The following is a 14,075-nucleotide window of genomic DNA, read 5'->3' on the forward strand; positions in this document are numbered from 1 at the left end:
TAACATGAACCTGGCTTAATGTTGTTTTTTTTTATCTGTACTGAAGCAGGGATCGCAGAAGAAAACCTGAGAGAGTCGTGAGACCGGACACTGGACAGGACTACAGCAGCCCACCTCGGACACAGGCTGACCTGGGGTGACCTGGGGTGACCTGGGGTGGCAGGCCTGTGGGGCACAGGTACCTCAGAAAAACAAGACACAGCAGAGCACAGCTCAGATCACAAAGCTCTTCTGAGTAGCTGCAGGAATGCACTGCCTCTCTGTTTGTCTGGGTTGTAGGAAATTCTTCATCAGAGGAGCAGGACACAGTCTTGCGCAGATTCAGTTTTATTGAGCTCAATAGGTGAAGCTCAATAGGTGAAGGTCCAACAGCGCACACTGTGTCTGTTCTGTGGGGCAGACCTGGCGCGCTTCATCAGAGGAGCAGGACACAGTCTTGTGCACATTCAGTTTTAATAAAACTGAAAATAAGCCCTTTCTGTGCTAGACCTTGTAAGCAGTGGAAGAAATGTGTTCATGAAGCTGCCATTTGGAAACAGTGCCAGTGCCTCCGGCCATTCTGAGCCCCAGGCTGGTTCGGGCTGCAGGAAAGGGTCAACCTGCTTCCAGAGCAAGCATGCGGGACAGCCCCCTGCTGGCAGAACATCGCTACTGCAGCGCAGGACCCGCCGGAGCTTGACTCTGCAGGCAGCTGCGTTCAGGCCCGCCGTCTGTACCCACGGCACCGTGCCCCGAGGTCCAGGTGTCACGCTCTCGCCCCGGTCTGTACGTCTGTACCCACGGCACCGTGCCCCGAGGTCCAGGTGTCACGCTCTCGCCCCGGTCTGTACGTCTGTACCCACGGCACCGTGCCCCGAGGTCCAGGTGTCACGCTCTCGCCCCGGTCTGTACGTCTGTACCCACGGCACCGTGCCCCGAGGTCCAGGTGTCACGCTCTCGCCCCGGTCTGTACGTCTGTACCCACGGCACCGTGCCCCGAGGTCCAGGTGTCACGCTCTCGCCCCGGTCTGTACGTCTGTACCCACGGCACCGTGCCCCGAGGTCCAGGTGTCACGCTCTCGCCCCGGTCTGTACGTCTGTACCCACGGCACCGTGCCCCGAGGTCCAGGTGTCACGCTCTCGCCCCGGTCTGTACGTCTGTACCCACGGCACCGTGCCCCGAGGTCCAGGTGTCACGCTCTCGCCCCGGTCTGTACGTCTGTACCCACGGCACCGTGCCCGAGGTCCAGGTGTCACGCTCTCGCCCCGGTCTGTACGTCTGTACCCACGGCACCGTGCCCCGAGGTCCAGGTGTCACGCTCTCGCCCCGGTCTGTACGTCTGTACCCACGGCACCGTGCCCCGAGGTCCAGGTGTCACGCTCTCGCCCTGGGTCTGTACGTCTGTACCCACGGCACCGTGCCCCGAGGTCCAGGTGTCACGCTCTCGCCCTGGGTCTGTACGTCTGTACCCACGGCACCGTGCCCCGAGGTCCAGGTGTCACGCTCTCGCCCGGGGCTGTACGTCTGTACCCACGGCACCGTGCCCCGAGGTCCAGGTGTCACGCTCTCGCCCCGGTCTGTACGTCTGTACCCACGGCACCGTGCCCCGAGGTCCAGGTGTCACGCTCTCGCCCCGGTCTGTACGTCTGTACCCACGGCACCGTGCCCCGAGGTCCAGGTGTCACGCTCTCGCCCCGGTCTGTACGTCTGTACCCACGGCACCGTGCCCGAGGTCCAGGTGTCACGCTCTCGCCCCGGTCTGTACGTCTGTACCCACGGCACCGTGCCCCGAGGTCCAGGTGTCACGCTCTCGCCCCGGTCTGTACGTCTGTACCCACGGCACCGTGCCCCGAGGTCCAGGTGTCACGCTCTCGCCCCGGTCTGTACGTCTGTACCCACGGCACCGTGCCCCGAGGTCCAGGTGTCACGCTCTCGCCCCGGTCTGTACGTCTGTACCCACGGCGCCGTGCCCCGAGGTCCAGGTGTCACGCTCTCGCCCCGGTCTGTACGTCTGTACCCACGGCAGAGCTGTCGGAGCGGGGCAGCAGCGAGGTGTGTGGACGCTGCTCTCCCAGCCAGTTTGGGGCTCGCCCGGGCAAACCAGAACTGCCTGCCTCCGCTGCAGCGAGAGCAGGGCAGCCTGACACCAGGCTCCCAGGATCGGCTCGGGCAGCAAACAATGGGGCTGCAGACAGCTGTCCTCTCCGCTCCGCGAGCACGAGATCTATCATCGCCCCTCCCGCCGACCTCCGCAGCCCTGTGGAGGGATCTCCCCTCTCAGAGATCCTGTTTGTTTCCCGGCTGTTCCTCTTTCCCAGGCTGAGCCGTGCGGGGGAGGCCGCTGTGTGAGCGTGGAGAGGGGGCCGCTGGCTATATAAGAAGGGGCAGGCCGGGCTCCAGCTGCCCTCAGCTGACTGGAGGCGCGCGGGAGCATGTCTGGGCTGCTCTGGCTGCTGCTCTGCTGCGGCACTCTGCACTGCGCGGGTAGGTTTCCACACAGGGGAGCACATACTCCAACCTCAGGCTTCCACTTCCCGGAGCAGCTGAGGCACAGGGAGCAGGGCGGAGGTATTTAGACAGGGGGCCGTGAGGAGGCACCCTGGGAACTCGCTGCTCGGCATTGTCTGAAACTCGTCGCAATGCTGAAATCGAAAGAGAGCGTTCATTTCTCGGGCTTGCGGAGGGAGGGACAGGGACGAGAGGTCTTGGCCTTGAAGTGTCCTGAATAACGAGGCACCCCGTTAATGTGTGCACTGTCTCCCCAGGAGCGAACCCCGAAGACGAAGCCCTGGACCAGGCAATAGAGGAGAACCTTCCGACAAACTGTGATTATCCCCACATGAACTTAAAGACATGGGTTTGATAGCTGGCTTCCCTGTAACTGTTAACAGTGACATTATTGTTATTATTATTGTTATTATTATTATTATTATTGTTGTTGTTATGATTATTGTTACCAACAATGTGAGGCATATGGCACAGATCGTTTTAGCCGGTGTCTTCTTCATTATTGTTGTCCTCCAGGGCCCGACCTGAAGCCCGCAGTCCTGATGGCTGATCTGAAGGGAGCTGTGGCCAAGCGTGAGTGAGCCCCCATCCTCCCTGTCGGACAGCGGGTCCGCTCTGAGCTCGCCTGCGCTACCGCCACCTGCAGCTGGGGGGATCCCAGTCTCTCCTCCGTGCCTTCGTGGTGTACTCATCTGCTTGTGCGTGTGCTCATTTTGCTTTCCTTTGCTTTTCACTGTGCAGTTTTGACCTCGGCGCTGGCCCGGTGGAGAGGTCTGAATGATGGCCAGGAGCAAGTGGACCCCCAGAATAGCACCGCACCTCAGTGTAAGTGTGTGGCACTGCCAGGCCAGGAGACAGCTGTGTCAATCCTATTCGCATGTCCAGTGGTTTCTCGTGGCTTTACTCCCTGGTAATTATCACCGAGTAGTAGCTGACACCCATCCAGCTCTGTTCAGACACTGTCGCAGTCGCTTGTACGCGTCACCAGCTGCACTGACTCGGTGCCCTCCTGTCTGTGCTGTCTCTCACCTACAGTAGCTGCCAACGACACTGCGACAGGAGAAGCCATGCTGGGGCCAGCAGGTGAGTGCAGCTGAGGCGCCTGGGTGGGGAGGAGGGACCTGGAGACTCCTGCAGGGTGCAGGCCGGAGAACTGTGGCCTAGCAGTATGAGGCCGCCAGGCAATGTGGTAGAAATGTTTCAAAACGATGAGACGTGCGAAATTTCCCGCTGTAAACTGTCATGAGGCAAGGTCTGCTCTGGGGACAGGACAGGCGACGTGCAACCTGACAATCTGGCCGTACAGCGGCCCAGGAGCGTCTCTGGGCTGGTCCAAGCAGGGAGCTGCTGCCTGTGGTCCGTTAGGCAGGGTGTTTCTCTGAAGGCTTCGGCTTCTGCTCAGCGGAGACCAGTGTCATTCCCTGGGTCCTCACCTGCCAGTGAGCCAGAGTGCTTTTATTTCTATTCATTGGCATGGAAGTCAGTTGGTGTACCTTCTCATTGAAGATGTTTTACTTAAATGTGAGACTTAAGCTAAAACCATGAAGGGCATGGAGACTGTTGGGAAGTATGTAACAGGTGAAAAATTAAAACACAGGACCAGAACATATGTGTATGAAATCTGATAATTGTAAGCACAAAATCATCATTAATGTGCTTGTCATTGTAAAAATATAGTAGTTCAGGTGGGGAGCTGCATCAGCATGCGTAGGCTACAAAGGAACAAGTAACAGGTTTATTCCATGCTGAAAAAAAGAAGAGAGAAAACACAATGTTTCGGCCGAAACGTTGTGTTCTCTTTCTTCTTTTTTTCAGCATGGAATAAACCTGTTACTTGTTCCTTTGTAAAAATATGTTAAAAATATGTTTTTTGCAACTTACTTTTTGCTATTTTTTCTTTCCATTCACCAGCCTTGTTACTTGTTCCTTTGTAAAAATATGTTAAAAATATGTTTTTTGCAACTTACTTTTTGCTATTTTTTCTTTCCATTCACCAGCCCACACACATAAACAAGTCACAAAGGTTTCTGAAACATTCTTGTGTACATGATGCTTATAGAAATCTCACATTAAAACGAAGGGACACAGTGAGAAGCAGCAGATGTATGTTTTATCTCAGGTTTCCAGAGATACCATGACATCCCAGTTATTGTTCCTTGTTACATTTCATTAAAGGAAGATTTTATTGTTGATTGTAGGTCAGGATGTCCAAACTCTGGACCAAGAATTGTATTATGCTGCTGGGCTACCCTCAAAAGGTATGACAAACCTCTACAAAGCAAGCATGCAAAATCTGATGACTCCAGAAGAGTAAGAACAGGGTCTTGGAGCATCTGTTCCTGTGGTACTTTTACTGTGATGAATTATTACTGATTTATGTTATCGGAAGGGACTGACATTGGCACCCAGTATAGCTTAGGAGCTTTATTCCTCTCACGGAGCCAACGGTGTCTCATCGGGGGTTTGAACCCACAGCCCTCCAGACACACGTCCAGTCCTGACAGCGGAGTGGCTCAGGGAGAATCACAATAGATCACAATAAATGGGAGGGCTTTCCCTGAGGGCTGCTCCTCTTCCGAGACGCCAGGGTGATGGAGCCACATCAGAGTGGCCCGGGCCCTGGGCAGCCTAGAGGTGGCCAGCACTGACCAGCTGGCCCCTCGCCGTCCCGGACACCCCCAAGGAGCCCACTGGCCAGAGGAGGACGTGAGAGCTCAGAGCTCCCCATGCAGCAGATCCCGGCCGGAGCCACTCGTGGTTTAAGGTGCCTTACACACAAGCAGCCTTTGAGTCGCTGTGCCTGTGCCTCCCCAGGGCGCGTCTCTGTAAGACCCTACTGGATGAATCTGGACCCCAGGGTGCTCAACAATTCTGACTCGACAGGTGAGGACACGCCCCTCGTCCATGACATGCTTGTTCTCCTGTGCTGTACGCACTTCCTCTAACTTCCCTTTCAGCTGAAGGAGGTCTGTTGATCTTTGAACAGACACTTGCAAGCTGCCCTTTTTGTTTCTTGTTGAAATAATAATAATAATAATAATAATAATAATAATAATAATAATTGCTTACACTTATATAGCGCTTTTCTGGACACTCCACTCAAAGCGCTTTACAGGTAATGGGGATCCCCTCCACCCCCCCCAGTGTGCAGCACCACCAATCCACCAGGTCTTCCCTGAGCCCCTTTAGATCTGCAGTGAGACCTGTGTGAAGACCCGTGGAAAGAGTTCAGCATCCTTCTGGGGGCTGCTGGCATGCAGACGTAGAGGACCATGAAACAATAGGGGCGTTAGATTCTGTATGTGTCACGCCCAGCACATCTAGAGGGCGCTCTGCTTCTGTCCTGTTCCTGGTTCCCTGTGATTATTCATGTCTTTCTGGTGTGTCTTGTTGTGTAGCCTCTTTACTTCCTGCTTCTGCTTTGCTCCGTGCTCAGCATTGAGGTTCGGATGTCCTGAGACCCGCCGAGCACCAGGTCGCTCCTGTCTGTGGCCTGAGGGCTTAGGTCTCTATGGCATTTCCTGAACAGCTGAGCCTGGGCTAACCCCCATCCCACCGCTACGCACAGGGTCTTTATCGCTCTCCTGCCATTCCACGGCTCGTCCCTTCCCACCCGCGACAGCATGTTTCTGTGCTGTGATCGAGCTCTGTTCTGTCCTGTGGGTGAAGTTGGAGTGTGCAGCACCTGGGGCTTCGGCCACTTCCACACCTTCGACAACTTCATGTACGACTTCTCCGGCACCTGCAACTACATCCTCGCCAGCGACTGCAGGTCCCTGACCCCCGCCTTCAACGTCCAGATGAGGAGAGATGCTCTGGGCAGCATCCAGTGCATCGTGATTGAGCTGCCCTCTTCCACGGTCCGGGTCAACAGGGAAGGCATCACCCTTGATGGGAGGTGAGCCTGACACTCGTTCCTCTTCCCTTTTCCTGTGGTTTTCCCATAATCCCCGGCTTGCCGGATGATCGATGGCCGCCCAGTGATGGCAGCAGAGGGGGCTCGAACCTTAACTCACTGCCACGAACTCTGGGAACCTAAACCGAAGAATGACACCTTCTCCCTCTGTCCCACGTGCTGACACATTATCCCCGGACTCTCTTCTGTCTCCTGTCTCCTGATTCCTGATCCTGGACTGTCCGCCCCCACAGGAACATTCCCCTTCCCTTCTTCTCAGAAGGGGTCCTGATCCGGACGTTTGGGATTCTGGTGCGCCTGGAAGTGAAGCCGATCAACCTCATTGTGATGTGGAATCGTGAGGACTATCTGACGGTAGGGTAGCGGGCTTACCACAGCAGCCTGGCCTCCTCCTCCTGTGTGGCTGCATGTGCAGTACATCTCAGCTGCTTCGTTTCACCCCTTTCAGGTGGAAGTTGGGGAAAACTTTCAAAACAGAACATGTGGTCTGTGTGGAGACTTCAATGGTGATCCCTTGAAATCTGAGTTTGAAGGGAACTGTAAGTTCAGCCTTTTACAAATGATCCCTTTAAAAAGGTGTAAATGATGGAAAACGTATTCTAGTTTAAAATGTTTGGAGGTTTTTATTCAGCTGCAATTAACATTTAAACTTCTTCCAGTGGAAACTTTTTGTGATTTGAACTCCAAACCTATAATAAGTAGAGGCTTTAGCTCTTTCTGAGTTTGCGTAAGTTGACATCTTGTACAACATCCTTAATTTCTGTGTCTTCTGTGTGTCTTGGCTTGTTGTCATAGTAATACCATTCCAGTTCGCCAACGAGCAACAGGAGGACGATCCGAACGAAGCCTGTCTGCCGCTGGAGTCCAGCTGCTCCTCAGGGATCATCTGTATTGAATATGTAAGATAATAAGAAAGCAATTCAAGTTTCTGTCTCTGCTGCTGCCTCGTGTGTAAATTAATACCCCAGGCTGAGGTCTTCTAGAAGCTCACTGCCTGCTGCAGGGCCCACAGCAGAAGTGAGGGGCGAGGTCAGAGGTCAGAGGTGAAGGGTGAGGGTGAGGGTGAGGGTGAGGGTGAGGGTGAGGGTGAGGGTGAGGGGTGAGGGTGAGAGGTGAATGGCTGCTGTGTCTGAGGTTTCCTTATACACTGATCTCACTCTCCAGACTCAGTCTGGGCCTGCACGTGAAAAACACGGGGTGGGTAGAGAGAGAAGACTGTGGCTGACAGGCCTGTGCACAGAGCTCTGAGAGGAGAGAGAAGGCTGTGGCTGACAGGCCTGTGCACAGAGCTCTGAGAGGAGAGAGAAGGCTGTGGCTGACAGGCCTGTGCACAGAGCTCTGAGAGAAGAGAGAAGACTGTGGCTCACAGGCCTGTGCACAGAGCTCTGAGAGGAGAGAGAGGAGGTTGGCTGATAGGCCTGTGCACAGAGCTCTGAGAGGAGAGAGAAGGCTGTGGCTGACAGGCCTGTGCACAGAGCTCCGAGAGGAGAGAGAGGAGGTTGGCTGACAGGCCTGTGCACAGAGCTCTGAGAGGAGAGAGAAGGCTGTGGCTCACAGGCCTGTGCACAGAGCTCTGAGAGGAGAGAGAAGGCTGTGGCTCACAGGCCTGTGCACAGAGCTCTGAGAGGAGAGAGAAGGTTGGCTGACAGGCCTGTGCACAGAGCTCTGAGAGGAGAGAGAGGAGGTTGGCTGACAGGCCTGTGCACAGAGCTCTGAGAGGAGAGAGAGGAGGTTGGCTGACAGGCCTGTGCACAGAGCTCTGAGAGGAGAGAGAAGACTGTGGCTCACAGGCCTGTGCACAGAGCTCTGAGAGGAGAGAGAGGAGGTTGGCTGATAGGCCTGTGCACAGAGCTCTGAGAGGAGAGAGAAGGCTGTGGCTGACAGGCCTGTGCACAGAGCTCCGAGAGGAGAGAGAGGAGGTTGGCTGACAAGCCTGTGCACAGAGCTCTGAGAGGAGAGAGAAGACTGTGGCTCACAGGCCTGTGCACAGAGCTCTGAGAGGAGAGAGAGGAGGTTGGCTGACAGGCCTGTGCACAGAGCTCTGAGAGGAGAGAGAAGGCTGTGGCTCACAGGCCTGTGCACAGAGCTCTGAGGGGAGAGAGAGGAGGTTGGCTGACAGGCCTGTGCACAGAGCTCTGAGAGGAGAGAGAGAAGGTTGGCTGACAGGCCTGTGCACAGAGCTCTGAGAGGAGAGAGAGGAGGTTGGCTGACAGGCCTGTGCACAGAGCTCTGAGAGGAGAGAGAGGAGGTTGGCTGACAGGCCTGTGCACAGAGCTCTGAGAGGAGAGAGAGGAGGTTGGCTGGCAGGCCTGTGCACAGAGCTCTGAGAGGAGAGAGAGGAGGTTGGCTGACAGGCCTGTTCACAGAGCTCTGAGAGGAGAGAGAGGAGGTTGGCTGACAGGCCTGTGCACAGAGCTCTGAGGGGAGAGAGAGGAGGTTGGCTGACAGGCCTGTGCACAGAGCTCTGAGAGGAGAGAGAGGAGGTTGGCTGACAGGCCTGTGCATGGACAGCAGCTCTCTGAGAGAGCGGTTGCTCAGACCGACTCTTGCGCTGTCTGCTCTCCCAGGCCTACCTGTGTAAAGAGCTGCTGGACAAAGTGGCCCTGCACTGCCCTGTGGACAAGGAGCTCTATGTCATCCGCTGCCAGCAGGACCTGTGTCTGGGGCCGGAGAAGGGGCAGGTGCAGTCCAGCTGCAGCACGCTGACCGAGTACGCCAGGGTGTGCGCCAGGATCGCGCCCGAGACGGTCAGCCGCTGGAGGACGGCCAGCCTGTGCAGTGAGTGACCTCCCACTGCCACACGCGCAGAGCTGGGGGCTCTGAGCTCACGGCTGACGAGCTTTGTTCTGTCTCAGCCGTTGGACACTGCCCGGAGAACCAGGTGTACCTGGAGACAGGCTCCCCCTGCAGGCAGACCTGCTCCAGGCCCCGGTTCAGGTGTCCCGCTGTCTACAACCCCGGCTGCTTCTGTCCCAACGGTGAGTGGCTGTGGGGTCTCGGGCGGCTCGGGCGCAGCCCTGCAGGAGGGGAGCAGTTTTGCAGTGTTGCTGGCGAGTCGTGCCCAGTGCCAGGGGCTGGGCGTGAGCCACAGTGCTCCAGCGATGGGGTCAGAAAGAAGGCAGTTCTGCATGGATTGAGGAAGAAGTGATCGGTGATGCACTCAGGGCCCGTCTGTCTTTTTAAAACCCGCAGGAACGGTCCTGGACAACATCTCTGAGAAGAGCAGGTGTGTCCAGTTGGAAGAGTGCCCGTGTGTCAACAATGGGCACAAGTACCAGGCGGGGCAGAGAAGGGAGTCTCGCTGTGAATCATGGTGAGTTGACCTGTAGCTTGTTTCCGCAACGTGCACAGCCTTTCAGTACTGTTAGAATCAGCTCGTGCAGCGTGGCACAGAACCCAGCGCTGTCCAGAGACGTTGCGCAGTCTGTGCCAGGCCCTGCTGAGGCTGTGGGTGTAGCTCAGTGGCGTGGCGATGTGACGTGCCCTGCAGGTGAATTAAAGGCTCTGCTGTCCCCTGTGCACGCAGCGTGTGCCTCAACAGCCGCTGGGAGTGCAAGGAGCGCTTCTGCCCACACACCTGCGCGGTGGAGGGCGGCTCCCACGTCACCAGCTTCGACTCGCACAAGTACCGCTTCCACGGCTCCTGCACCTACGTGCTGCTCAAGGTCAGACACCTGCCTCCCGCCCCCCTGTCTCCTGCCTCCTGCCTCCTGCTCCTCTCCTCCTGCCTCTCTCCTCCCTCCTCCCTTCTCCTGCCTCCTGCTCCTCTCCTCCTTCCTCCTGCTCCTCTCCTCCTGCTTCCCTCCTCCCTCCTCCTGCTCCTCTCCTCCCGCCTCCTGCCTCCTGCCTCTTGCTCCTCTCCTCCTGCCTCGCTCCTCCTGCCTCCTTGCTCCTCTCCTCCTGCCTCGCTCCTCCTGCCTTGCTCCTCCTGCCTCCTGCTCCTCTCCTCCTGCCTCCCTGCTACTCTCCTCCTTCCTCCTGCTCCTCTCCTCCTGCTTCCCTCCTCCCTCCTCCTGCTCCTTTCCTCCCGCCTCCTGCCTCCTGCCTCTTGCTCCTCTCCTCCTGCCTCACTCCTCCTGCCTCCCTGCTCCTCTCCTCCTGCCTCGCTCCTCCTGCCTCGCTCCTGCGCCCTGACTAAGACACCCGCAGTCTGTCCCTGGAGACGCAGTGACTGAAGTCAGCCCCGCCTGGCACACGTGGCCAGAGCATCCCGCTCCACTCTGCCCCCAGTCTCGAAACGGGCACCCAGCGTTTCTCTCCTCTCATGCGCCGCAGCCCAGAGGGTTAGGATACAAGATGGAAGGTTAAGAATGAAAATCTTTTATTTGTCTGCAAGTTATCAAAAGTCTACAGGACATCCAGTTGCCATTCATTATTTTAATATGGATGGGATGTACGTCTGACCATTTATTACTATTACGTGTTTTATTACAGTATATTTTTTTTATCCTGAATAGATTGGCTTCCCTCTTCCTTCTTATTCAATATCCTTTCCTTTGCTATTTCATCGCCTGTATCTTACTGTAGGCCTTATCTGCTCTGGCTTGCAGTGTTGTGTCTGATCTCCTGGCCTCCTGTGCAGTGTGAGTGTACAGTACGCTGTGTCACTGTGCGTGCGCTGCTGTGTCCTCAGAGCGCTCTCCTGCCCTGGGGCGGCATGGTGATGGGACACTTCCACAAGTGCGGCGCCGGAGAGCGGCAGTCCTGCCTGACGGCCGTCTCCTTCGCCTCCACGCAGGTACCGGACCCCTGCGGTCCTGCCCCGAGCCGGGCCGCCTCGCACCCCGCGAAGATGACGAGGTAACGAAGCATTTCGCGTCTCCGAAAGCGAACTGACAGCGCGCTCCCTTCCGCGTGTCCGCAGGCCACCTTCAGCCTCGACCGGCACGGAGTTCAAGTGGAGAATCAGAAAGTCCAGCACCTCCCCCTCCGAACAGGTACAGCCCCCGACTGCGCCTCCCGGGGCGCTGCGTGTCACCATGGCTGCACGCCCCAACCCGCTCTGTCCTCCCCCCCCCAGAGCACTTCGTCATTTTCAACCAGTCGTCCAGCTTCCTGCAGGTGGACATGTGGCCCTGGCTGACCCTGCAGCTGCAGCTGCAGCCGGTCCTCAGCGTGTACCTGCGGGCGGAGAAGAAGCTCTTCGGACTGACGAAAGGTCAGGGTCGGGGTCCGGCTCTGCGGAAGATAATAATAAACTTGATTGTACTGTCTATAGCGCCTTTAAAGGTGGCTTCTCAAAGTGCTTTACAGGATGATAACAACAATAAATAAGAAGAATACAACAATTAACAGTCATTTATACGGCACCCCTGGAGCAGTTGGGGTGAAGGGCCTTGCTCAGGGGCCCAACAGAGTAGGATTCCTCTGCCAGCTGCGGGATTTGAACCGGCAACCTTCCAGCCAGAGGAGCAGATCCTGAGCCACAGAGCCACCACTCTGCCCATAAAAAAACAATACAGAGCAGACCGTGGATGGTGGTACTAGGAAAAGCAGAGGGGTGAAGAGTGGAACCAGTGAAGTAAAGGCTTTTCTGAAGAAGAGGGTCTGAAGGAGTTTAGAGAAGGAGACTCTCTGATACCCTTGGGCAGAGAGTTCCAGAGCTTGGTACAGACCCTCTTCCTCTAGCTGGGGTGCTGCCGTGAGGGGTGTCGCTCTCCCACCCCGCGAAAGAGGCGCCGGACGACCGAGGCGAGGTGACGCCAGGCTAGGGGTCGGGGGGTCAGAGGTCATGGGGAGGACCTTTGCTTCTGTGAGAAAGGCAGGAGAGAGCACGGGGGAGTTCGGGGGGTGACGTGGGGATAACGAGACCGTAAAATAAGCGAGCGGGGCTTCTTCAGGCCTGCGGAAGACCGCAGACCCCCCCCAGGCCCCATCGCGCGCTCTGCGTTCCCAGGGCTCTGCGGGAATTTCAATGACAACTCCCGGGACGACTTCAAGAACAGCATGGGGATCCGGGAGGGCATCGCCTCGCGCTTCGTCCACTCCTGGAGGCTCCGCAGCCGGTGCGCCAGCCCCCGGAACACGGACCCGGACCCCTGCCGCTGGAGCGAGGCCGGCGACGGCAGCCTGCTGCAGAGACCGGCGCCCGCGGGTCAGTGAGTGAGGAAAGCTTAGGAACTCCCTCAGGTTAGGTGTGGTCAAGCAGAGTCCTTTATTCATGCGCATGGGGAGGATACAATCATGCAGATCTGTGAGTAACCTCTCCACCGCGAGGGTAAATGCAATGAGATTTATACAGCAGGTTCACACAGGAAGGCTCACTCTAAGTTACCAGGGTAAATCTGACTCTACACAGTAGAACTATCCATGATGCTTAAGGAACTTTGTTTCTGATTGCTTGTGAGTAGCTGTGTGCAGAAAGAGAAGGATTTCATGGGGCTGCGGTTTGTTAGTCACAGCCAGCGGGTCAGCTGGTCTTTAGGAGTGGGTGGTGTTTCATGTTTCCCTTGGCATTGCTGCAGCTGAATACGCCAGCACCCACTGCAGGGCTCTTCTGAACAAGTCCAGTGTCTTCGGGCAGTGCCACGGCGAGGTGAACCCCCTCAGCTACTTCAAGGTGAGGAGGACCCCCTCTCTCCCTGGGCTCTCGCAAAGCCCTGTTCCCCGAGACGCTCGGGACCAGCTCGGTCACTCCTGTCCGTCACGGTCCGCTCTGTCCAAGCACACATTGCACCACAGCCTGCTAGTCAGGAGCAGTTTCTTGTGGAACTCTTTCTAAATACTGACTGGGGTGTAGTGTTATGAACTGCGCTGGGAGGGTGGTGAAGCAGCCAGAACAGTATGATCTCAGTATCTGTACGTCATGAGCTCATCCTGCTGTGCTCTCCTGTGAACAGAGCAGTATGATCTCTGTACGTCATGAGCTCATCCTGCTGTGCTCTCCTGTGCAGAGGTGCCTGTATGATCTCAGTAAGTCATGAGCTCATCCTGCTGTGCTCTCCTGTGCAGAGGTGCCTGTATGATCTCAGTAAGTCATGAGCTCATCCTGCTGTGTTCTCCTGTGCAGAGGTGCCTGTATGATCTCAGTAAGTCATGAGCTCATCCTGCTGTGCTCTCCTGTGCAGAGGTGCCTGTATGATCTCAGTAAGTCATGAGCTCATCCTGCTGTGTTCTCCTGTGCAGAGGTGCCTGTATGAGGTCTGTAACTACGAGGAGACCCAGGACTACCTGTGTGGTGCCTTGCAATCCTACTCCCGGGCCTGTGCAGAGAAGGGCATGGTCCTGAAGAACTGGTGGAATGAGACTGTGCACTGCGGTGAGCCAGGGGCATCAGGGGGCAGTGTGTGTGTGTGTGTGTGTATGTGTGTGTGTGTGTGTGTGTGTGTGTGTGTGTGTGTGTGTGTGTGGGTGTGTGTGTGTGTGTGTGTGCGTGTGCGTGTGCATATTGACCACTGTGTGGATTCTGATCTTCAGAAGAGTGAGAAGCAGATCTAAGATCTTGGCTTTATTCATGCAGGGTCTTATACAGCTTAAAGCCCAGCCTGAGTTTCACTGGGAGCCAAGAAAGGTGCTACAGTAGTTGAAAAATGATGAAGCAATGTCACACAGGTGGGAGCAGGATTGTGATATTCCCAACATGAGCTTCAAATGACAGCATAGGGTCCGAAGTAACACCAGGGTCTCTAACCCAATCCTCAGCCACACTGAGACCCCCAGCCTGGCAAAGAT

General features: G+C 56.3%; 1 protein-coding gene across 2 annotated transcripts in view; it reads left to right on the forward strand.

Annotated features, from left to right (window-relative positions):
- LOC148645785 (uncharacterized) overlaps positions 1-14,075 on the forward strand; it is a 40,220-nt gene continuing 26,145 nt past the window's right edge. Inside the window, exons 1-22 of one of the 2 annotated variants that reach the window (XM_088611077.1) lie at positions 1-178; positions 2,299-2,464; positions 2,746-2,805; positions 3,005-3,061; positions 3,230-3,313; positions 3,524-3,571; positions 4,687-4,746; positions 5,303-5,371; positions 6,158-6,386; positions 6,638-6,758; positions 6,853-6,943; positions 7,200-7,303; positions 8,972-9,182; positions 9,260-9,382; positions 9,597-9,717; positions 9,931-10,069; positions 11,038-11,142; positions 11,269-11,341; positions 11,425-11,562; positions 12,301-12,498; positions 12,869-12,963; positions 13,530-13,662. In XM_088611077.1, coding sequence (XP_088467203.1) covers positions 2,413-2,464; positions 2,746-2,805; positions 3,005-3,061; positions 3,230-3,313; positions 3,524-3,571; positions 4,687-4,746; positions 5,303-5,371; positions 6,158-6,386; positions 6,638-6,758; positions 6,853-6,943; positions 7,200-7,303; positions 8,972-9,182; positions 9,260-9,382; positions 9,597-9,717; positions 9,931-10,069; positions 11,038-11,142; positions 11,269-11,341; positions 11,425-11,562; positions 12,301-12,498; positions 12,869-12,963; positions 13,530-13,662 — 2,311 coding nt within the window. In that variant the 5' untranslated portion in view covers positions 1-178; positions 2,299-2,412. Of the gene's footprint in view, positions 179-2,080; positions 2,465-2,745; positions 2,806-3,004; positions 3,062-3,229; positions 3,314-3,523; positions 3,572-4,686; positions 4,747-5,302; positions 5,372-6,157; positions 6,387-6,637; positions 6,759-6,852; positions 6,944-7,199; positions 7,304-8,971; positions 9,183-9,259; positions 9,383-9,596; positions 9,718-9,930; positions 10,070-11,037; positions 11,143-11,268; positions 11,342-11,424; positions 11,563-12,300; positions 12,499-12,868; positions 12,964-13,529; positions 13,663-14,075 lie in introns of those variants that run through there. The other variant, XM_088611078.1, reaches the window with a different exon arrangement.

The sequence above is a fragment of the Lepisosteus platostomus genome, chromosome 18 (genome assembly GCF_059453375.1).
Source record: "Lepisosteus platostomus isolate fLepPlt1 chromosome 18, fLepPlt1.hap1, whole genome shotgun sequence".
In the NCBI taxonomy this organism is placed as follows: domain Eukaryota; kingdom Metazoa; phylum Chordata; class Actinopteri; order Semionotiformes; family Lepisosteidae; genus Lepisosteus; species Lepisosteus platostomus.